Source organism: Alexandromys fortis, unplaced genomic scaffold (genome assembly GCF_014885135.2).
Source record: "Alexandromys fortis isolate MF-2015 unplaced genomic scaffold, M_Fortis_MF-2015_v1.1 scaffold_88, whole genome shotgun sequence".
NCBI classification, from domain to species: domain Eukaryota; kingdom Metazoa; phylum Chordata; class Mammalia; order Rodentia; family Cricetidae; genus Alexandromys; species Alexandromys fortis.
This window is the reverse complement of record NW_026067961.1, coordinates 6,938,299-6,960,206: the sequence shown is the minus strand read 5'-3', so window position 1 is coordinate 6,960,206 and position 21,908 is coordinate 6,938,299. Positions and strand designations below refer to the sequence as shown.

General features: G+C 55.3%; 3 protein-coding genes across 8 annotated transcripts; 1 reads left to right on the top strand and 2 right to left on the bottom strand.

Annotated features, from left to right (window-relative positions):
* Positions 1-17: 17 nt before the first annotated feature.
* On the bottom strand, positions 18-6,176 carry Fbxo6 (F-box protein 6). Of its 4 annotated transcripts, none has more exons than XM_050153282.1 (6): positions 6,011-6,176; positions 3,481-3,768; positions 1,846-1,972; positions 1,313-1,408; positions 520-655; positions 18-389 (listed from the first exon to the last, which is right to left on the bottom strand). In XM_050153282.1, exons 2-6 carry the CDS (start codon positions 3,737-3,739, stop codon positions 144-146), a joined length of 864 nt encoding a protein of 287 aa, XP_050009239.1. In that variant the 5' UTR covers positions 3,740-3,768; positions 6,011-6,176; the 3' UTR covers positions 18-143. The 4 variants fall into 4 exon arrangements, with proteins under 4 accessions (XP_050009239.1, XP_050009241.1, XP_050009238.1 ...); XM_050153284.1 differs by lacking the exon at positions 6,011-6,176 and adding an exon at positions 5,892-5,968; XM_050153281.1 differs by lacking the exon at positions 6,011-6,176 and adding an exon at positions 5,599-5,850.
* Positions 6,177-6,932: 756 nt separating this feature from the next.
* On the bottom strand, positions 6,933-14,451 carry Fbxo44 (F-box protein 44). Of its 3 annotated transcripts, none has more exons than XM_050153285.1 (6): positions 14,181-14,443; positions 13,171-13,457; positions 11,577-11,703; positions 11,392-11,487; positions 11,145-11,280; positions 6,933-7,857 (listed from the first exon to the last, which is right to left on the bottom strand). In XM_050153285.1, the coding sequence occupies exons 1-6, from the start codon at positions 14,210-14,212 to the stop codon at positions 7,714-7,716; spliced, it is 822 nt and encodes a 273-aa protein (XP_050009242.1). In that variant the 5' UTR covers positions 14,213-14,443; the 3' UTR covers positions 6,933-7,713. The 3 variants fall into 3 exon arrangements, with proteins under 3 accessions (XP_050009242.1, XP_050009243.1, XP_050009244.1); XM_050153287.1 differs by lacking the exon at positions 6,933-7,857 and adding an exon at positions 7,885-8,406 and having other exon boundaries at positions 14,181-14,451; XM_050153286.1 differs by lacking the exon at positions 11,392-11,487 and having other exon boundaries at positions 11,606-11,703; positions 14,181-14,444.
* A 392-nt stretch (positions 14,452-14,843) lies between these two features.
* Positions 14,844-20,701, top strand: Fbxo2 (F-box protein 2). The gene is made up of 6 exons (XM_050153280.1): positions 14,844-15,331; positions 18,429-18,806; positions 19,174-19,303; positions 19,377-19,472; positions 19,967-20,096; positions 20,312-20,701. Exons 1-6 carry the CDS (start codon positions 15,310-15,312, stop codon positions 20,444-20,446), a joined length of 891 nt encoding a protein of 296 aa, XP_050009237.1. The 5' UTR covers positions 14,844-15,309; the 3' UTR covers positions 20,447-20,701.
* Positions 20,702-21,908: the final 1,207 nt, after the last annotated feature.

Below are 21,908 nucleotides of genomic sequence, written 5' to 3'. Positions count from 1 at the left end.
TAAACCCCAAACCAGGCTGGATTTACTGAAAACATTTATTACAACAAAATGTCAAGGCCGGCTTGATGGGTTTGCCAGAGGCTGTAGGGCAGGTGCTCCTGGGACTGGGAACCTGACTGCCGGCAGAGGTGGACAGATGGCTGTCAGAGAAAGTCTACCAACGGATGCATTTCTGCATCCAAAGAAGGGTGTCTTCCGCCCATCACTACGGCATCTTCAGGCGGAGGTCTGGCAGGGGCGGGGTTCTTGGCTGTCCTGTGGCTGATAATGATGCTGCTGTTGGTGACGCGGGGCCCGTACCAGCCTTTCCAGAACTGGGTGTCCTGGCCCCCATGTTGAAAGAGGATGTGGCGGACGCCTGGAGGGTAATCCGAGAAGGTATGGGAGACCTGGGGAGGAGAGAAGCAGCCATTGAGACTGGGGAGCAGGAATGTAGTTACTGCAGAACAATTGCCCCTCATTCTTCCACAGCCTGACCCTGGGGAAAGCGAGTGGCAGAGCGGGCAGGTGGGGTCTCACCTCCTTCCACGTGGCATCATTCCACTGCTCGATGGTCACAGGTGGAGGCTCGAAGGAGTCCAAAATGATATAGTCGGCCGAGGCCAACTGTACCCGGATGTGATAGGTGCAGCCACAGTCTGCTCTGGGGGCAAACCTAGGGAGGATAGAGCCGAGGGTGGGCACCCCTGCTTTCGAAGGCTGGCTTTGAGGACAGCTCCCATCTGTAAGTACCCCTCTGTCCATGACTGCTAGCAGGCTCTGCACTCCGTGTCCAGAGGCATCCATCTACATGTTGCCTCAGTTTTCCATCCAAGAAAAGGGTGTGAGCTTGGAAACCAAAATGGTCTTCTATGAAGATGTCTTTCTAAGTCTGTCACCATGTGGTCAGTGGATGGGAACCCATGCAATGGCCTGCTTAGAGCTTGTTCCATTATTCCCAGGGGATTGGTCCCCAGAGTCTTGTGCCAGTGACTATAGGTGCAGAGGGGGACTTGGGAAAGGACAATAGGGAAGGGTTGAGGTTGGAGCTTAGCAGGGGAGAGTACGACAGCCTGAGACAGGTCTGGGCTCCAGCCATAGCACCAAAGAAATTGATACAAGATGGAATAACTGGGGGGAGGGGTGGGAAGCACTGTGTAAGAAGGCTGTGAGCTGCCACAAAACTCAGGGAGGGCCCGAGTCCTGGGGTCCCAGGGCAGTTAGCTCATCGGAGGCCTCAGTGGCCATTTACAAACACGGTTGAAGTTTTGTGCCAACTGTCACAGTGGCTTGGCTGGAGGGAAGACACAGGATGGGGACAAAGGCCACTCACCAGTCTTTAATGACAATGTCGGGCCGGAAGGTGTCCATCAGCTCCTCCCAGTAGCCCTCAGCTTTGAGGTCCACCACCTGGGACTTGAGGCACATGCTGGGGACAGAGGACAAGACTTGCATTGCCAGTGTGCTAAACAGGGTCCTTCCTTACCAGGTAGACGGCTCAAGGGGCTCCCCATCCCCCACTGGACAGACCCTGGCTGAAACTCCTCGGGTCTGTATGAAGGAAATGGGGCGTTAGATCTGCTTTTCCCTGGGTAGTGTTTGATCCCATGGGACACTGTGGAGAGTGGTGTGTAGCTGGCTCCTGCTCACGGCTTTATGTTCAGTGAGCTCCTGGTTACCTGAAACCCTCTCTCTGACTGCCAGCAACCCGCCACTAAGTTCACTGCTCCTGGACCCCTATTTGGGACCCCCTCCTTGAACTTCTAGAGGCCCCCACTTATCCTGGCCGTTGGCAGGGTCCCCCCGACTCTCTACCCCCGGCATGGCCTCCTCCAGCCTCCCAGCCTCTTCCACATCATTGCTTACCCATAAGAAGTGACGAAATATTTCTTGACCCTGGGATCAGGAAAGTTTGTGCCATGTGCGCCAGGGAGGCTCTCCACCTTCCACTCATCCCCGCCATTGTAGTCTAACCGCCATGATCCCATGTTCTCTGGAGAAAAGCATAGGTGAGATTCCCTTCAAACTCTGCCAGCAGTTTCAGCCTTGAGGTACACACTTTGAGGCCCATTCTGGTCCTGGCAGACTTGAGGGGGTTATGAATCAGCTTGCTTCTTCTCCTGGACGGTACTCAGCAGCCATGGATAGCACCCCCACCAGTCCAAGAACATCCTCTGTGCCTTGGGTCCCCCACATCACCTCTGACTTCAGTTTCACCCCTTTCTACTCTGCCCCAAACAATAGGACTGAGAATTCTGAGCTACATCTCACTTCTCATATTGCCACGGGGCCCCCACAACCACATTCAATCCTCACAGACTATGATCACAAGGGGTCTGTGATGGAGCTGACCTTAGGGCTGATGGGAGCTGTGTGACCCAGATCCTAGGGGCCAAAGGAACCTACTGTTCCGACACCATTAGATACCCTTTTCCTGGGCAAGTGCCAAGATGGCACATTGGTGTCCCCTGAGCTAGTAGCTGCAGGAATCCTGTGTAGGGAGGGACCTTCAGGAATGGGGTCAGATCCAGGGACTCCCCTCACCCTTCAGGCTAAGCATAGCAGACCTTGAAAAGCTCCAGCGACCAGGTGAGCTCTGCCGTTCCACTCGCCCATCCCCCACGAGCTCAGTGTTCCATGTATTCTAGGGGGCTCCCCAACATAGAACCAGAAGAGTGAGAGAATTTGGGGTGCTGGGAGATTTAAGCAAGGCTAGACATGGGGGCCACATAAAAGGTCAAGAGTGGCTTGGTTAGGTGTCCTGAGCTGAGCTGGCAGCCTGGCTGGGCAGCTTCTGAGTGGAACCGGCCATGTAGGGAGATCGAGTGTCTGAGGCACGGCCTGTGAGTCTGGACTGGCCTGAGCCTTGGTCATCCTCCAACAATGGCCATTCTGAGCGCTAAGTCAAGCGACATTTCAGGGCTCAAAGTACTCTACAATGTCGACAACCACTCCCCACTGTTTGTCTGACCTTCCAGAATCACAGCGGGGACAGGGAAAATATGCCAGACATTCGAAGTGTACAGACAAGGCCTCTTTCTCCTTACAGAGTCCACGTAGCCCTAGCTGTCCTGGAACTCATTTTGTAGATCAGTTTAGCCTTGAATTTACAGAGATCCGCCTGCCTCTGCCTCCCTAGTGCTGGGATTAAAGGTGTTCACCACCAATCTGGCTCAGGCGTTCACCCAGGGAGTGAAGATGGCTAGGCAGGCAAGGGATTCTTGCTGGCAAGCCTGAGTTGAATCCCAAGGATCCGCATGGGTCCCTCTGACTGCCACATGCACTCACCCCCCCAGTCATGCGCACAGAATAATGTAATAGATGAAGGTCTAGGTAGGTCTGAGGCCCAAACAGCAAGGAACAAGAGCGCGGTAAGTATTGGGGACATGGGAACATTGCAGGCAATGCCGCAGAGCAAGCACAAAGGTCCGGAGGTTCAGGAAAGTAGACAGCAGGCTCTCACGGCAGCCTGGCCTTTACGAACCGCCCCCCGCAGCTCACCTTCGGCACACGGGTTCCGAAGGAGGTTCCTCTGCAGGCTGCATAGGAAATAGAAGATCTTCCAGTCTTCCACGGGCTCTTCCCAGTCCTTGGTGATGAAGCCGTCTTGCAGGCTCTTGCGCTTCCACAGCGTCACCACGTCGATGAGGTCTCGCCAGAGGCTGCAGACCAGACGGCAGTTACACAGCAGCTGGCGGGCCGGGACGTGGGTGAACAGCTCCAGCAGAATGTTCTCGGGCAGCTCATTGATGTTGACCATGGTGGCGACAGGAAGCTCTGCTTCCAGGCCTGGGAGTGGTAGAGGATGACAGTGGCGGTGAGCCGGCGCGGAGATCCGAAAAGACTGACTCCTCCCCTCCCAAGGTTCTAGAGCTAGGCCGGTCTTCCTCTGACCCGAAACCCTTAGAGGAAGCACTTATAGGGTGGGGGTGGGGCAGGGTCCTTGAGCTCGCTGGAACCCTGCTACCCGCCTTAGGCAAAGGGTGACAAGAATGCGGTACCAGACTGAGCGGCTTGAGCTCCAGGTATCAAGAGTCTGCTAGGGCCGGGTGGTGGTGGTGCACGCCTTTAATCCCAGCACTGGGGGTCGGGGGTGGGGATGGGGGGGAGGAAGGCGGGTGGATCTCTGTGAGACCTAACAAGAGCTAGTTCCAAGGATAGGTTCCAAAGCTACAGAGAAACCCTGTCTCGAAAAAAGAACAACAAAAAAGTCTGCTTGGGCTATTCGGATTCTAGGTCAGCTCAGCCTGGGCTGGTTTTCAAAAACGGCTACGAGAACAAAATTAAGCTTTTAAAAATTCTTTGCAGTGCTAGGGATGGAACCTAAGGCCTCTTGCACGCCACTGAACTGTATCCCCGGCCTTGAGCCCAGCAGTTCTAAGCCAGTTTGGGCAGCAGAACAAGGCTTCATCTCCAAAAAAGAACAAAAAACAAAACACAACAACCACAAAAAGACAAGATTCTTAAACGCCCCCCCCCCCCACTTAAAAATAATTGTTTAGGAGCGGGGTCTGGTGGTGAATTTTTGTAATTCCAGCACTTGGGAAAGAGGATCCAAGATTTCTAAATAAGCCTGGGTTACAGGAAACCCCTCACCTCAAACTGCTTTGTCTTAGAACCAGTTGGCCCCTTGACCCGGAAAGAGTCTTCCAGGGCCACTCCACAGTTCCCTAAGTTTTCCGTGTCTAGTCCTGACGTCACTGCAGTAAAACTTCCTTTTTATGGCCCAGGTGCTGTCATGTTGCCTTAGGCGTTACGTGATTGGCAGGCCAGAATGGGGGAGTGTCTGTAAGCTCTAGGTCATTCCCGCCCCCTCACCTGCCCCTGGGCGGGGGTGGGCTGAATCGGGCTCTAAGCTGTCACTCAAAAGAGCACAGCTGCCTAAGCCTGGGGAAAACGCTTTTCCGGGGAAACAAACTCCCAGGAAGCTGGTGGTTTTGTGAGGGCTCCTTTCCCAGAACACGGGAGGGCGCGTGCTCACTGGCTCCTGCTCCTGCCCTGGGGGAGTGATTACCACGGAGGGGAGAAAAGAACCACAAAGGATCTGGGCCCTATTTAAGTGCTTACTAGAGAGGCAGCTTCCAGGGGCTGGAATCTAACACCTATGCACATAAAATTAAAGAAAAAAAGGTGATTGAGAGAAGCAGGGTACAGACTGATGCGGTCTTCCAAATGCTTACCATTTTTAAAAAAGTGTCAAAATTATAAATAAATAAATGAAGATCAGTGGTGGCACACCCTCATGGTCCCAGATAACTCAGCGGGAATTTTGAAATTTTCAGCCCAGCCCCAATTTATACCCTGTCTCAAAATAAAAAGTAAAAGTAAACAGGGCAGGGAATGTGACTTATTTGGAGGATGCTTGCCTGGCAGGAACAAGTACTTCGCAGGGAGAGGCAGGAAGGGGGAGCAGCCGGGTGGTAACTTGCTTATCTAACACTTGGGAGGCCCAAGTTCCTCAGAAACAGCCGACAAAACCCAGGTAAAACTATGTGGATTAAAAGACTTTGCCAAACTCCTTATCGCTGCCTAGTCACTGGCGCCAGAGTGGGGACCTCCCACTGCCGTGGCCCTGGTGGCAATTCCGCCCCAATGACACCTTCACCCGCAACAAGCCACCTTGCAAAGGAGACGGCAGTGCCCCTGATGTGCCTGGGTGGAAAAATCCACGCCGGGCTCCGGCCGGCTCACGCGCGGACGTCCCTGCTTGGCGCCTGAAGCCCTCTGCACCAAGGAGAAGCCGGTGTCGCCACCGTTCCGGACACTCGAGTACGGACCGCAGGCCCAGCGTCCCGGCGCCGGACTCGAGGACACCGGTCGCGTCTGGCCCGAGCCTCCCCGCGAGCGCGTGACCTCCGTCTCCCCCCCACCTTCTGCCCTCCCCGATCCCCGTTGCCCCACCCGGCCGCGACCTGGGCACCGGGCGGCCGCAGCTCGGCTGGGCCTTGGGCCTGCACCTTGGCGACGAGTTCCTCGGTCGCCTCGCCCCGCCCCGCCCCGCCCCGCCCCGGCCCCCACTCGCGTCACGCACCGAGCAGCGGCTCTCCGCGTCTGTGCGAAGACGAGCTCGGGGTCCTAGGGGCCCTCGCCACGCTGCTGCTTTCCGGGCTTCGGTCTCCCCCTCCAGGCGACAGGCGGCTCAACAGCCTGCTCCCACTTGGCTCCGGCTTCCTTCTCCTGCGAAGGAAGCGCTACCTAGAATCTAATCCCAACCACCAGCCACCGTTTATCCGCTCCCGCGCTCACCCACCCGGAGGGCTGTTTTTTCGATTTCCGGCTTTTTCTTTTTTGTTTTGTTCTGTTTTGCTTATTGGTGTTTTGAAACAAGGCCTTTCTACTTGGCCCTGGCTGTCCAGGAAGTCACTCTGTAGATCAGGCTGGCTGTGAACTCTCAGAGATCCGGGTGGGATCTCTGATGTCCAGGTTCTTTCTGGGTTTTGAGTGATTCTGAGGACAAAAACGTGATCTGGTCCTAGTCAAAATTAATTAACTCAAACGTTTACCAAGTGCCTATCTGAGGCGATCGTCAGGGCTTGTGAACCGAGAGTGCAGCTCAAGGGGACATCACTAATTCTGGTCAAGGCAGGTGACTGGTCCATCCCAGCTCACCCCCATCTATTTTATTGTTGAGTGAGATAATTAACTCGGACGAGTATTGAGCACCTACTGTGTGCTGTGCTCAATCTAAAGCAGTAAGGCTCTGGGCAGGGGGACAACAGTAAGTGGATCCTGGCACAGCCTGCTTGGGCTGCGCAGAGAAATACACCACGATTGGAGGGCAAGAGGCCGGTAGCACTGAGGGCTCTCCCCCTTGAGCTAAGGGCTGCCATGACCACATCCCGAAATGGTCAGCCCCTCTCTGTAGCATGGGCAGCAGCGACACCCCTGCCTCTTTAGGGACAGGCAGGACTGTCCATGAACGCACTCTTCCCTCCAAAGCCACAGGGCACAAGGAGGCTGGGAAACGTTTTATTTGGCTGTGCGGTAGGAGGTATGGAGTGGACCTGGGGTCAGGGGACAGTGTGGGAATGGAAGCTCCAACAGTTGGGGCTTGGACATCTCCAAGCCATAGAGACCTTGGCCAGGCCCTTCTGCTCTGTTTCCCCATTCCAGCCCCTAGAATCTGGGTCTATCCCCCCCACATCCTGATTGGGATTCCTCTGGGTCCTCTTGGGGGCCCAGACTCATTGGTGCCCACCTGGCTTTCTGGGATTTGCTGGCGACAAGGACAGTCTGACCCTACCCGCCTATCTGGTACCAGTCCTGATTTCCATGCCAAAGCAAGGAGGACACCCAGGACAAAAGCCACAGTTGACAGCCAGGCTGAAGTCTGGCCAGCAGAGCAAGCTTCCACCCCAGACTGTCCCCCAGTGTCTGCATCATCAAAGGCAGTCCCCAAACCTGTCCCTGCTCTAAGGACCCTGAGGGAGTAAAAGGTCGAAGGTACAGACAGATCTGGGCAAGCATCCGAGCTTGGGGATCTCTCTGTTGTAACTATGGAAACTCTTATATCCACCTAACCTCAGGTACTGCACCCCTTAGAGGGGCCACCTTGCCGGAGGGACAGGCTCTGGAGAGAGGAGCGTGGCCCAGACCCTAGAAGTTTAACAGAGGCAGCTAGGGGACAAAGACAGGTCTGGGAGTGCCTGGCTACTACCCTCCCCCTTCCCAAGCCTGGCCCTTTCTGACAGCTGTTTACCAATTAGGGTTCAGAGGATTGGGGCTCAAGGGGCATCAGGGCAGCGGGGGTCCGATGACAATGCTGCTGTTGGTGACTCTTGGGCCGTACCAGCCGGCCCAGTAATGAGTGTCCACACCTCCGTGCTGAAACCAGATGTAGCGGACGCCGGGAGGATAGTTGGAGAATGTGTGTGAAACCTGGGGTGCAGACACAAGGAGGGGAGTGTTGAAATAGGAGCTGCGGGGCTGCATCCCCGGGGCTTAGGCAGTTTCTTTATTAATAAGAAATCACTCCCACATCAGGGGAGCAGTCAGGGACTTCTATGTAAGACCCGTCTCAAAGAACAAAGCCAGGGGATGGAAGAGATAGCTCTGAGTTTAACAGCATTGGCTGCTCTTTCAGAGGACCAGGATATGATTCCCAGCATCCACAGGGCAGCTCACAACCAACTGTAACTCCAGTTCCAGGAGATCTGTCGCCCCTCCTGACCTCCTAGGCACATAGGCAAAATACATATACACATAGCATGAGGATAAATATTAAAAAAGGAACAACATAAGGAAAAAAGCTGGGGATGTAGACTCATCAAAAGTGCTTATGTAGCATGCTTGAAGCCTGGGATTCTGTTCCCAGCACCGTGATGGTACAGCCTCTAATTCCAGCACTCAGGAGGCAAAGGCCGGAGGACCAGAAGGTCATCTGTGGCTACGTATTGCCTTAGAGGCCCTCCTGGGATACTTGAGACCCTGTCAGAAAAGGATAAAAGAGTTGAAGCTGTGGCTCAGTGAAGTGCTCTCCCGGTAGAATAAAATGCATAAAGACCCATGCTCAATCCTCAGTATAAACCAGGTGGTGGCAAACACCTGTGATCTTAGCACTTGGGGGGCAGAGGCAGGAGGAGCCCGAGCTCAAGGCTGTCTTCTGCTATGTAGTAGTTTGAGACCAGCATGGGCTATATGCGATCCTGTATCAGATAAATCAAAACACAAGTAAAAATAAAATTAGAATCACGTTTCTCAGCTTAGAAAGGGCTGGATTTTACTCAAGGTTCAACTGTTGTGTACATAAGGGCTTGGCTCACCTGCACTTTTGTTAATAAATCTTTACTGGAACAGGACCCACTTGCTGTCTAAAGCTGCTTTCTCACAGCAGCAGCAGAACTGAAATGCTAGTCCTTATGTTTGGATATCTGTGTGTGTGTTAATGTTTGTGCATGTGGGTGCAGTATCCACAGAGGCCAGAAGAGGGCGCTGGCATTACAGGGAGTTGTGAGACACCTGATATGGTGTTGGCAACCAAACAAAAAAAATTTTTTTTTTTTTTTCGAGACAGGGTTTCTCTGTGGCTTTGGAGCCTGTCCTGGAACTAGCACTGTAGACCAGGCTGGTCTCGAACTCACAGAGATCCGCCTGCCTCTGCCTCCTGAGTGCTGGGATTAAAGGCGTGCGCCACCATCGCCCGGCCAAACAAAATCTTTTTTTTTTTTTAGATTTATTTATTATATATACAACATTCTGCCTCCATGTATGCCCGCACACCAGAAAAGGGCACCAGATCTCATTACAGATGGTTGTGAGCCATCATATGGTTGCTGGGAATTGAACTCATGACCTCTGGAAGAGCAGTCAGTGCTCTTAACCACTGAGCCATCTCTCCAGCCCCAAACAAAATCTTTTGAGACAGGGTTTCTCTGTAGAACAGCTGTGGCTGTCCTGGAACTTCCTATTCCTAGGCCAGGTTGACCTTGAACTCACAGAGATCCACCTGTGCTGGAATTGAAGGCGTGTGCCCCGCCCCCTGCCTCAGACTCTTAAGTACTAGTATCACAGGCTTACTTCACCGCACCAGGATTTGTATCTGGCCTCAGTGGTAGAGCACTTGCCTAGCATGTGTGAGGTCTTAGGCTCTATATCTAATCCCACCAAATAAAGAAAAGGAAGACCGCATGTAAGACCATGGCGGTCTTCTCAATGGATGGGGTGGACAGGTCCAGACAGACCCACCATATGCTAAAATCCAGCTAAACTCAAGATATATTTGATAAACCCATTGCCCATTATAAAAAATATTCTCAGGAGAGTGCTGGTGAGGGCAGATGCTCCTAGATTTCCTGTGGGGGTCGCATTCCCATTGTATAGTAAAATTTAAGCTGGAGGCGGGGGTGAGGGCGTTGGAGAAATGGCTCTGTGACTAAGAGCACTGGCTACCATCAGGGTTCAATTCCCAGCACCCACACAATACAACACCGTGACTCACAATCTCCTGTAACTCTAGTTCCATGGGATCTGACACCTCTTCTGGCCTTCTCAGGTACTGCATTCATGAAGCCCACAAACAGGCAAAATACCCACACAGAAAATACAAATAAATAAATCACAAAAGTTGGGGTCTCTTGTAGGGATGCTAGATATTACTACAGCAGTCACACATTCTGGATGTTGTCTTCCTCTTTTAGGCAGCACATGCTGCTCTGAATGTTGCTGTATATGGCCTCCTAATCCCCCTGCGTCCACTGGAGTGTTGGGATTCAGGCATGGGGATACGTGGCCCTGAACATTTCATTTTATTTTTCTGTGATACTGGGGTTGAGCCAGCACATGCTAGGCGGGCGCTCCACCCTGAGTGTTATCCTCAGCCCTCCTTTCTCACTGTTTTTCATTTTGGAACAAGGCCTCCCTAAGTTGCCAGACTAGACTTTACTCATGGCTGCCTCAGTTTCTCAGCACTGAGCACTTCTGGTGGCATAGCCTTCATCCATCCATCCATCTATCTATCTATCTATCTATCTATCTATCTATCTATCTTACATATTTATTTATTTATTTATTTATTTATTTATTTTTGAGACAGAGTTTCTCAGTGTAACCTTAGCTGTACTGGAACTCGCTCTGTAGACTAGGCTGGCCTCGAACTCACTGAGATCTGCCTGCCTCTGCCTTCCGACTGCTGGGATTAAAGGCATGTGCCACCACCACCCGGCGTCTTTATTTATTTTTATCGCATATATTTTAAATTTCACTTTATCTTATATGATGAATGTTTGCCATCATGTATGTATAGAAACTATTTATGTGTCTGTCACCTGCAGAGGACTGAAGAGGGGACTGATCTCCTGCAACTGGAGTTATGGATGGTCTGAGCCTCTATGTGGATGCCGGGATTTGAACCTGGCTCTTCTGCAAGAGCAACTGTGATGGGACCTGCCAAGGGCATGTCTTCAGGCCCGGTTATTTATTTAGAACTGGGGATGGGCCAGGGCCTCGTGTATGTTGGGCAACCAGTCTGCCACTCAGACATCCTTCGAGGAAATATTTTTTGAATTGGGGCTTTCCTGGTGTCCCATCCCTGATGGCTAAGCCGGAAGCTTCCTCCTATTTTTCTGCGGAAGCAAGGGAGTTTGAGGTTTAGAGGAGCAGAAACCCAGGTGAGAGACGGCAGAGTTTGGGTCTGTGTCCTGGTCCCTGTGGGGTCCCTGCCCACATACCTCCCTCCACTTGGCGTTGCTCTTCTGCTGGATCGTCACCGGGTCTGGCTGGAAGGTCCCCAGTGGTGCATGCGCCGACGACAGGAGCTGAACACACAGTTGGTACTTGGACCCGCAGTCTGGCCTGGCTGCGAACCTGCCGGTAGAAGAAGAAAGGGCCCCTGAGGACCTGGGAGATGGGGGGCAGGGCAGGGGTGGGGCGCCTGGACGGCAGCCCCCCCCCCCAGACCCTCGCCCCATCACTCACCAGTCTTTGACCTCGATGTCCGGTCGGGTGGTGTCCATCAGCTCCTCCCAATACCCTTCAGCCTTGAGGTCTACCACCTGAGACTTGAGGCAGGTGCTGGGTCAGGGAGGAGGAGGGGCTGGAGTTCAGCACGGGACCCCATGTTAGGGCTTGGGCTCCCCCCACCCGAAGGCCCTAGATCTTACTAATAGGAAGTCACGAAGTATTTCTTGACCTGGTCATTGGGGAATTCCTTCCGCTGGTCTTTGGAGAGATCTTCCACCTTCCATTCGTCTCCTCCGTTCACGTCCAGGCTCCAGAACTCAAATCCCTCTGTGGGGAGAGCAGAATCTACCATGCAGGAGACCCCTCAGGCACCTTCTCCAAGTACTGCTTCCTCTCAGAGGTGGGAGGTCCCAGCTGCCCTCCAGCCCTGTGCTTTGGCATGGTAGGTAGCACATTAGTGCCTCCTGTGTGTTCTGGGCCGTAGGGAAGGAGAATCCTGGGTGATCAGACCCAGCGGTGACGGAGAGCGCTCTGGCAGACAGACTTGCCTCTTCCTCACTCCAGCAGACATGGGCTGTGTGGCCATGGGTACATTACTTTCCTTCTCTGAGCCTTGGTCCTCTTGTTAGCTAGAATCAAGCACAGAGGCACACACCTGCCATCCCAGTAGGCCGAGGCAGGAGGATATCTGTGAGTTCAAGGCCAGTCTAAGCTAAGTACTGAGTACCAGGCCAGACAGGGCTACATGGCAAGATAGCAAGACCCTGTCTCAAAAAAGCAAACATAAGGCTGGCAAAATGCCTCATCGGGTAGAAGCGCTTGCCACCAAGCCCGATGACGTGAAATGGACACCTTCCAATCCCACGTGGTGGAAGGAGAAAACCGACTCTCCCAAGGTGTCCTGACTTTCACACGTGCAGCCGCAGCATACACAGCTCTCCCCACCCCACACACCTAACACACGCATAAATAAATGTCAAAAGAGAAGGCTCTGGGTGCCCTAATCCCTGAGGCTTTGGGCCTCAGGCTGTCTCTATGGCATGGTTTTTGTGTTTCTATTTCTTTGTTTGTTTTTTTTTTGAGACAGTTTTTTTTTTCCTGTAGCTTTGGAGCCTGTCCTGGAACCCACTCTCTAGACCAGGCTGGCCTCGAACTCACAGAGATCCGTCTGCCTCTGCCTCCCAAGTGCTGGGATTAAAGGTGTGCGCCACCACTGCCTGGCTCTGACCTGTTCTTGGAACCACAGTGCAAAAGAGATTTCATCCCTAGGCAAGATTCCCCCTGGGACAGTCCCCACAGGCCTAACCTGGGGTCTGTAAGTGAGGACAACAGACTGTGGCTTCCACTTCGGTCTTTGGCACAGCCCGGTCCAATCGGCCACCATTTCTTTTCCTAGGAAAGGTTTTAGGAGAGGCTACCTGCAAACTCATGACCCTTCTGCTTGTCTCCCAAGTGCTGGGATTATAGTGTTAGCACCATTACAAACAGCAACAATCGGTTTGTTTGGAGAGAGTCTCAGGTAGCCCAGACTGGCTTCTAAAGGACGATCTTGAACTCCCTACCGTGGGTGTCAGCATACCCAGCTGAGAAATAATCTATAACAAACAGTGCCCTTGGTCTCAATCTACCCATCTGAAAAGCGGGTACATTAATAGTTCCTACTTCTAAGCATTATTGTGAGAGGAGTAAAGGCCATAATGAAGTCAAAGGGCTCACAACCAGTGTTCAGGACATGTCCTCTGGTCACCTTACAGAGCATGTGTCCTGTCAAGGCAGACAACTCTCTGCACCCACCTTCCGCACACGGGTTGTGAAGGAGGTTCCTTCGGAGGCTTCGCAGGAAGTAGAAGATCTTCCAGTCAGCCACAGGCTGGTCCCAGTCCTCGGTGATGAAGCCCTCTCGAAGGCACTTGCGCTTCCAGAGGGTCACCAGGTCAATGAGGTCTCGCCAGAGGCTGCAGACGGGTCGGCAGCGCAGCAGCAGCTGGCGGGCGGGGACGTGGGTGAACAGCTCCAGGAGAATGTTCTCCGGCAGCTCGTTGATATTGCCTACAGCCATGGAAGCGGCTCCTGGCCTGCCCCTGTGGGTGTTGGAGAGCTGCGCTAGATACCCAGCCTCCTCCCTGGCACCGGGCATTTCCAGCACCCAGGGATAGAGAGAGTCCTAACTCAGCTGGCATCGGCTCTCTCCAGTCACTGGCTGCGCTGGCGACCTTCAGTTTCCTCTGTAGCAAACAGGGCGGGAATGGTACTTCCCTCTAGGAGCAGGGGCAGCTCAAGGTGCGTGGGCTAGGGAATCTCTCAGGAAATGGTGAGCTCTGATCTCCCCCAACCTGACCCTTAAGGACAGCTCTGTGGCTGCCCAAGGAGCTACCCAAGGTCACACAAACAGGAGAGGAGGGGGAAGCAGCTCCGGACCTTACTGAAGGCAGAGCCAGCCATTTTCAATAGGCCGGCAGTCTTTTTAAGAAGAGGACAACAATGGGAGGCCTTGTGAGCTCCGGTTTGCCACTCTTCCCCCCCCCCCCCCCCCCCCCCCCCCCCAGGGGAAAAGGCGAGAGATGATGAGCGGGGTTATCACTGTCTCAGGACCCGTCACGGAGTACAAGAGGCTCAGTGACGTTCTCAAGATCTCAGAGAACCTGACCCGCTTACCTGAAACTGGGGAAAGGTGGGCGGGTGGACAGGAGCCTTCCTATCTCCCTCCCGCACCCGGGTAGTTGGGCTCCAGCCGGAAGTTGCCCTCCCCCGCCCAGGGCCCCGGCAGTCTCGCATTTCTTATGCGTGGCCCTAAAATGCGCTACCGGCTCAAGATGAGTTTCAGACCTCTGAGCATCGATGGCGATCCCAGCCCAGATCCTCGAGGTCTCACAGTGCAGTGCGGGGTAAGCCCCGAGGCCAGGGCCTTAACGGCGCTGGGCCTCCAGGATCGTAGAACGGCACCCGCCCTCGCCACCACTAGGTCCCTGCCCACTGCGTCTCCGTGCTGCGTGCTCCACCTCCCGCGGTCACCAGCGATCTGGAGAGCGGTGCAATCCCGCCAGGCCGTGAGGCTGTACTGCCCGGGCCTGCGTGGTCGGGGGTTACAGACCTGCCCACTATTCGCCAATCCTCCCCCGGCCGGGGCGCTCAGTGCCCCCCTCCTTCGGTCACCTGCGCTTGGTTGTATTGCGTGACCGGACCTGGTCACAGAACAGCACTCTGAACACGGCCCCGCCCACCGCTCAGCAGACCCCGCCCCAAACCCCGCCCCACAACATCGGTCCCTCTGCCTCCCGGTTCTCCTAGTCACCCGCGTTTAGCCGCGCTGCGCCGTACCCCCGGTTCTTGGGGCTGAGCCATGCGCGCCAATGGTGGCCCGGGGTGCGATCTGTCCACTGTTGGGCAGACCACGCCTCCGCCCCACCCCATTTCTCCTGTTACCCGCCTTTGATCGGGCTGCACTACAACGCTGGGTCTTGGAACTGTGCCTTTCTGCCAATGCTGACCCCGCCCACTGCCCTCAAGTCCCCGCCCACATTTCCTTCAAGCTCCGCCTCACCGGCGCACTCCGGGAACGTGCCCCCACCGCAACGTAGGAAAATTACCTGGGGGGCGGGAAGTCGCTGATACCCCCAAACTCCATTTGGCCTGGCGCCCGCACTCTCTCCTCCCCAGATGCCCGACCCCTAGTGTCCTTCCGCAGTCACCCTCCAGGCGCACCGGGAACCCACCCATCCCGTGGGTGCCCCTCCCCAGTACCCGGCTCCTCCTGGAAGCCGCACCTTGGGCTCCGGGGGCGCGGGGCTCCCGGCCCCCAGCGTGGGGTCAGAGGCTGGGCGGGGCGCGCGGGGCCTTTAAGAGGCGCAGTGGCACGGACCAGGCTGACGCGGGCATCTCCAGGACTCGCCACCCGCAGCGCTCGGGTTCTTCTCTGTCGACGGTGCCGCAGCGATGGATGGAGATGGTGATCCAGGTAGCCGTAGCCGGCCCCGCTCGCTCGCGCCAGACCGGGGAGATCGGGAGGACGAGCGCCCCAGACGGCGCTCAAACTTTCGTGACAGCAAAACCCCGGAGACAGTTTAGGGAGCAGTTTTCTGCTTGGTGTCTTGGTGTGGAGGGAGGAGGACGCCTGGGTCTCCTAAATGGCATCGGAGGACTCTGGCATCCCAGGTTCCAGACTTCCTCGGGTTTGAGAGCCGGTTCTCGCAAGCTTTAGTTTCCAATTAACTTCTTCCATTTGCTAGTTCTGCCCGCCCTCCCTTTCTCATGAGCCTCCGGACTCCCCGCCGGGTCCTGGGCTCACCAGCCTCACTTTTCATCCGTACGCGATTCCTGAGGGACGCTCTCCTTTGGAGGGGCCGCCTTGTGTCGGGTTAGTGGGCTGCTCCATGGGGACCAAGCTAGGGGTGGGTAGTAGGTAGTTGGGCTACTTTTGGCGATGCTCTGGGTCCTCAAGGATTGTCCAGTCATCTTTTTTGGCACCAAAGACCTCTCTCCTTCCCACTTCCAGCTCCCTGTTGGGCCTGTAGGGGGTTGTTTGCTGAGTCAGGCTGGAGAGCTGCCTGCCATGACCCCCATCCCTTCCTCACAAACCACTCTTTAGAGGAGGCGAGGCCCTCTAAGGTGGCCAAGCCACCTTCCATAACTGAAGCCCCTTCCAACTCCCAATTCTCCACCAACATCATCCACAGGGCCCCAGAATAGGCTCCTATTTTTCGCCTAGGGCCCAGGAAGTCCCTGGACTCAGGGGCCCAATCCAGGTGAGTGAGTCAGCGTGGGGTCAGCGTCCAGGGTTAGATAACTTTCCTACAGCAACAATGTGGCGAGTTGTGTGCGAGAGAGCAGAGTGGGGGGGCTGTAATCGGATCTGGGGCCTCAATGCCAGGCCTAGGGGCCAGGAGAGAGGACTGGGTGAGGTGCATCTTTCCGGGAGCATCAGGTATCCGCTGGGGCCAGGGCAGGGCTGGGGTGGTGGTGTAGAGGTGAGGACATTGGGTCCAGCTCTCCATAGAGCTGTGGGAAACAGGATGGACAGGCCGTTTCCCTCACTGCTTGATAATGCCCGGTGCCAACAGCGGAGTAAACCCCTACATATGAAAAAAGGGGCCAAAAAATCCTAGAAATGCAGGGAAAGTGGTGTGTGTGTGTGTGTGTGTGTGTGTGTGTGTGTGTGTGTAAGATTCACCATTGCTGATAGAGAACTCTGTGTGTTCTAAAGAAAGAGGGTAAATCCTGATTCAGCTTTCCAATGCTGGCAGTGTGGGGATTGCTGGCTGCATCGCATCGGAGGTTTGGGGAATAGGCCACCTGTCCCCTCCCTGCCACAGGCCTGCTTCCCAACTGCTCTGGATTTTCAGGGCCCAATCATCAGGAACTCTGAGAGAAGTGACCTCCATTCCCCGGGGTTACTGGGTCCCCTCCCCACTGGCCCTCTCTCCTTCAGAGATACCAGGCACTCAGTGTCTGCTTACTCAAGGCTTCCATGGCCCAGATGAGGCGGGGCTCAGATCCAAGTGATACCTACTGCCCACACCATCCTGGGTGTGCAGTGGACTAACCTCAAGAGCACAGCCTGAGAGATACTGCTTCCTTCCTGGGGCCTTGCCCCCACCATGGGGTTCTGACTTTAGCAAGAGTGGCTGTCCCTATGCCCTGCCCCTCTGTGGGGGAGGGGGTGAATATCAGTATAAATTTGATGGTCTAGCACAATGCCGACTCCATTTCACAGATGAGGAGGCTGAGGGTGGGGGATGGGAAAGGGGGCACCCTTCCCCCATCACCCAGTACCTCTCTCCCTGTTGGTTTCCCACCCCCACTGTATACAACATTGGCTGGATGGGGACAGCCCAATTGCTAGCCCATTCTCTCCATTCTGAGTCCTTGTAGGTCTTCTACCCTAATACTGCCAGTGGGACCTACACCAATTCACTTCACACCTTCAAACTTGAGCGTTTTCATCCACAGTATCAAAACCAAGATCAGAATACTAATGCAACAAATTCTTTTTTGCTTGGTTTTTTTTTTTTTTTCCTTCCAGACAGGGTTTCTCTGTGTAGTTGTGGCTGTTCTGGAACTCACACTGTAGACCAGGCTGGCCTCGAACTCACAGAGATCCGCTTGTCTCTGCTTCAAGTATGCTGGAATTCAAGAATGCTGGGATTAAAGGCGTGTGCCACCACTGCTTGGCTCAAAAACATTCTTTTGGTAACACCGCGGCTCTTAAAGCTGGCTCCTGTGTTGGACCAAATGGGTTCAAACACAGACTCCAGGTACTTATAAGTTGTGTGTGTGGTCCTGGACCTTGTCACTTCCCTATCCCTTCATAAAATAGATGCTTTGAAGATTTAGGAAGTAATTCAGATGCTCCCAGCAGTACCTCATGCTTGCTAAGTGCTGATAAAATACAGTAGCTCCCCACTCCACACGGGGGGCTAGGCACTAGAAGAAAGCAGTGTCTCCCAGGCCATGTTCTTGTGGTAAGTCCACTATACACAGACATCGTGAATGCCTTTGGGTGTGGGCTGGGAGAGAGTGTGCTAAAAGTATATCCAGGAAGGCTCCCCGGAGGAGGCAAGGACCAGAGGTCTGGGAGGGTACTTAGGAGAACTGACCCACAAGTACAAGATCATCAGTAACCCCAGATACTTGTGGGTGCCTACTAGCCCTGTGAGGGAAGCTGCAGCTGAAGCAGTTCTTTTAGTTTAGGCGGAGTGTCTTTGGCTCTACCTTCTTGAGGTTCCTTGGGGTTCCTCCCTTGGCACAGTTTAGGGTCACAGAACTCTCCCTCCCTCCCTCCCTCCCTCCCTCCCCCCCCTCTCTCTCTGTGTGTGTGTGTGTGTGTGTGACAGTGAGACAGGATTTAACTACTAGTCCTTCTTAGAACTCTCTATGTAGACTAGGCTGGCCTCACAGAGATATACTTGTCTGTGCCTCCTAAGTGCTGGGATTATAGGCCAATGCCAGCAAATCCCCGCTAAGAACTTCTGACCCCCTGCCATGGTTGCCTCAGAGTAGGACGTGGAGGGGAACAGTTTGGGAGTCACAGCTTCCCCTTGCTCCCCGGTTCTCAGAGAATGGGAGCCACCCCGAAGAGGTGAGCCCAGAGGAGCAGCCAGAGGAGGCGGGAGCCGAGGCGAGTGCAGAGGAGGAGCAGCCCCGGGAGGAGGAGGAGGAAGAGGCCGAGGCGGTCGAGTACCTGGCCCAGTTGCCTGAGCCGCTGCTGCTGCGCGTGCTGGCCGAGCTGCCAGCCTCGGAGCTGGTGCAGGCCTGCCGCCTGGTGTGCCTGCGCTGGAAGGAGCTGGTGGACGGCGCCCCACTGTGGCTGCTCAAGTGCCAGCAGGAGGGGCTGGTGCCCGAGGGCTGCGCAGATGATGAGCGGGACCACTGGCAACAGTTTTACTTTCTGAGCAAGAGGAGGCGCAACCTGCTGCGTAACCCGTGCGGGGAAGGTGAGGGCCACACACCGGAGTGCTCATTGTCCCCTCTAGAAAACGGCCCTTGGTGCCAGCCCACTTCAAGGTTAAATGAGATAAAACACGGTGTAATGTCCGCCCAGAACAAGCCTCTGCTCCCTGGGGAGCCTTCCTAGGGTGTCCACTCTCAGTGAACTGCTGGTGGACAGGCCCAGTGGACTCTGGATTCGGGGAGGGGGTAGAATGAGGAAGTGCCTACAGTCCCATCGTTCATCCTCTGCCCACTGAGACCATGAGAAGTACCCACACCCATTCTGCCTCCCACTGCCATGGCAAGAGCCAGCCCTGCCACAGCCTCAAGTAGGGGCCCTGTGACCAGGGTGGGACCCTTGTGTCCCCACAGAGGACTTGGAGGGCTGGTGTGACGTGGAACACGGTGGGGACGGCTGGAAGGTGGAGGAACTGCCCGGAGACAGTGGGGTGGAATTTACCCAAGATGACAGCGTTAAGAAGTACTTCGCCTCCTCCTTCGAGTAAGGAGAAGGCAAGGAGGGGAGAGGGAGGGGGTAGCAGGGGCCTGCGGGATCCTGATGCCTCTTCCCCCAGGTGGTGTCGCAAAGCGCAGGTCATTGATCTGCAGGCCGAGGGCTACTGGGAGGAGCTGCTGGACACCACCCAGCCCGCCATCGTGGTGAAGGACTGGTGAGCGGCTGTGGAGGGGCGGGGTCAGGACTAAAGGGAAGGGAGAATGGTCGTGTGCCACACTTCAGTGTTGCGGCCACGTGACCCACAGGTCCGCAAGGGTTGACAACGTGTAGAAAGCTATTTCCTGCCTTGAGTTTAAAATGTTAGCGAATGTGTGCGCGCTTGACCTCGCTTAAGGCAAGGCTTACACCCTACCTGTATACACATATCCATAAACAGTCCCATTTCTGTGCGTGTGACCGTCCTGACAATACGCACCCCCTAGCACATGGCTTTGGTTCCAAAGTTGGGTCTGGCTCATAAGTCCCTATCTTTGGCTCTGAGGCTCAGATCCCTCTTCTCTGTGGCCGCAGCTTCCTTATTTGTGCAATGGGAACACTGGGGTGGGGTGGGGGGACACTGGCCAGGCATGGATGCTGGGCTGGGCAGAAGAGATCTCTGGCAGAGTGAGGCTCAGCAGATGAGGCCTGCACCCCGCCACTCCCCTGCAGGTACTCGGGCCGCACGGACGCTGGCAGCCTGTACGAGCTCACCGTGAGGCTGCTGTCGGAGCACGAAGATGTGCTGGCAGAGTTCAACACCGGGCAGGTGGCAGTGCCGGAGGATGGCGGCTGGATAGAGGTGATCCTGCAGAGTCGGGGGCGGGGCCGAGGCGAGGACATCCTGGGTGGAAGCTCCGCCCACAGATCTCCGGCGCTGAGAGGGTGGTCCCCGGCTCGTGGAGCCAGCGCCAAATTCAGGCAGCAATCAGAGCCAGGGCCGGGGCGCTGCGCCCGCGTGGGGTGACAGGGACAGCCTCAGACCTCTGAGACTGATGCAATACCCTTCATCCCCAGATTTCCCACACCTTCACCGACTACGGGCCAGGCGTCCGCTTTGTCCGCTTCGAGCACGGAGGGCAGGACTCGGTCTACTGGAAGGGCTGGTTCGGGGCCCGGGTGACCAACAGTAGCGTGTGGGTGGAACCCTGAGCGACCCCCACCCCCAGCCGCCCTCTAGGGGCAGAAGCCTGGGGTAGAAAGGCCTTAATTTAGTTGGTAGCATCCTCACCTGCCTCGTCCACGCCTTGCACCTGCCTCTCCCCCCCCCCCCGCCCCTTCCTCCAGCCTGGTCCCTGCGGGAGAGAAGGATTTGTTGCTTTATTGTGGGATGGCTTCCATTTGCATTTCCACGGCAGTCGCTTCTAGAATGTACGATCCGAGGGGGGCATGGGGCTGCTGCAGGATCCCGAGCATCTAGCATTGTGCCTGCCTCAAAGTGGGCACGCAATAAATATTTGTCCAAAGAAGGAGATAATGGAAGTGCAGATGAATGGACGTCTCCCCGTCTCCACCGCTGTCTCCCGAGGGCCTCTGGCCTGGCCTGGAAAAGTACTTGGTGACAGTCCAGACGCTCGGGTTTCCAGGGGCTCTTGGGTTGGTATGGGGCCAGCTGGGCCTGGGCAGGCCCGCGGACAAAGGCTAGGATTGTGAGACCAAGCAGGGACTGGCTGAGCCTGGCGCCTGAGGACATCCTAGCTGCCCAGAATCCACAACAGGGCTTGGTAAGGGAGTGTGGGGTGCTTGCCCTGTAGACTCCCCCTTGGCCCAGAAGTTAGGCTGTGATTGCGTTGTCCTCATCCCTCTCTGGAGCGGTTTTGTGGGGGCCCCACCAGATTTTTTGGTCTCTCTCTCTCTCTCTCTCTCTGTGTGTGTGTGTGTGTGTGTGTGTGTGTGTGTGTGTGCTTGGCTACTCTTTTCATCTCTGCTTCGCATTAACCTTCCTGGACAGGACGGATTGGTCTTGTCTAGAAGCTGGCCCCATGCTGGGGGGCAGGCAGTGGGAAGGGTGTGTCAGGCTGTGTGTTTAAGCTGCTTGCTTTCTGGCAGCTCAGCCCCTTCTGAGGAGGCTCTGTGACTGTCGGTGGGTGACAGTTCTTGTCACCATGTTCTGCGTTCAGTCCGAGGTTTAGTGCCACCTACTGGTGAGGTGGGGCAGCCGCCAAGCCTTGGGCTGAAATGGGTAAGTAGGGAGGAGTTTTAGGACGGAGTGTGTGTGTGTGTGTGTGTGTGTGTGTGTGTGTGTGTGTGTGTGTGTGTGTGTAGCTTACCCGGCTCAGAGGAGGAGCCCAAAGCTCTGATGCTGGGTTTTCTGCCTTCAGGTCAAAATGGCTTCTCAAGGAGCAGAAACCCACAGGAGAGAGCCCAAGCTGGAACGACAGTTAAATTCAGTAGTTCAGGGAGACTAGCTGCCTACTGAGATGTGCATTCAGGTGGGGGCCAGGCATGCCTGACTCATGGGGCACAGGGCACTTGATGTCCACTCAGAGATGAGCAGAGATTGTCACCGTGAAGAAGCAGAGCCAGGGGAGGCCCTGGTGTGTCTGGCGGTGAACCCCTACTTTACCCCTTCTGTGCTGCAGAAGGAACCCACAGCCTCCCGCAAGCTGGACGA

Excerpts from the sequence above, each read along its gene's own strand:
- Fbxo6 (XM_050153282.1), bottom strand. The coding sequence starts at position 3,739 with ATGGTCAACATCAATGAGCTGCCCGAGAACATTCTGCTGGAGCTGTTC. Across the intron at positions 1,973-3,480 it reads TCGGAACCCGTGTGCCGAAG|AGAACATGGGATCATGGCGG; the intron begins GTGAGCTGCGGG and ends GCTTTTCTCCAG. Across the intron at positions 1,409-1,845 it reads TATTTCGTCACTTCTTATGG|CATGTGCCTCAAGTCCCAGG; the intron begins GTAAGCAATGAT and ends CTCTGTCCCCAG.
- Fbxo44 (XM_050153285.1), bottom strand. The coding sequence starts at position 14,212 with ATGCTCAGAGGTCTGAAACTCATCTTGAGCCG. Across the intron at positions 11,704-13,170 it reads TCACAACCCGTGTGCGGAAG|AGGGATTTGAGTTCTGGAGC; the intron begins GTGGGTGCAGAG and ends CTCTCCCCACAG. Across the intron at positions 11,488-11,576 it reads TACTTCGTGACTTCCTATTA|CACCTGCCTCAAGTCTCAGG; the intron begins GTAAGATCTAGG and ends TCCCTGACCCAG.
- Fbxo2 (XM_050153280.1), top strand. The coding sequence starts at position 15,310 with ATGGATGGAGATGGTGATCCAG. Across the intron at positions 18,807-19,173 it reads GCGTAACCCGTGCGGGGAAG|AGGACTTGGAGGGCTGGTGT; the intron begins GTGAGGGCCACA and ends GTGTCCCCACAG. Across the intron at positions 19,304-19,376 it reads TACTTCGCCTCCTCCTTCGA|GTGGTGTCGCAAAGCGCAGG; the intron begins GTAAGGAGAAGG and ends CTCTTCCCCCAG.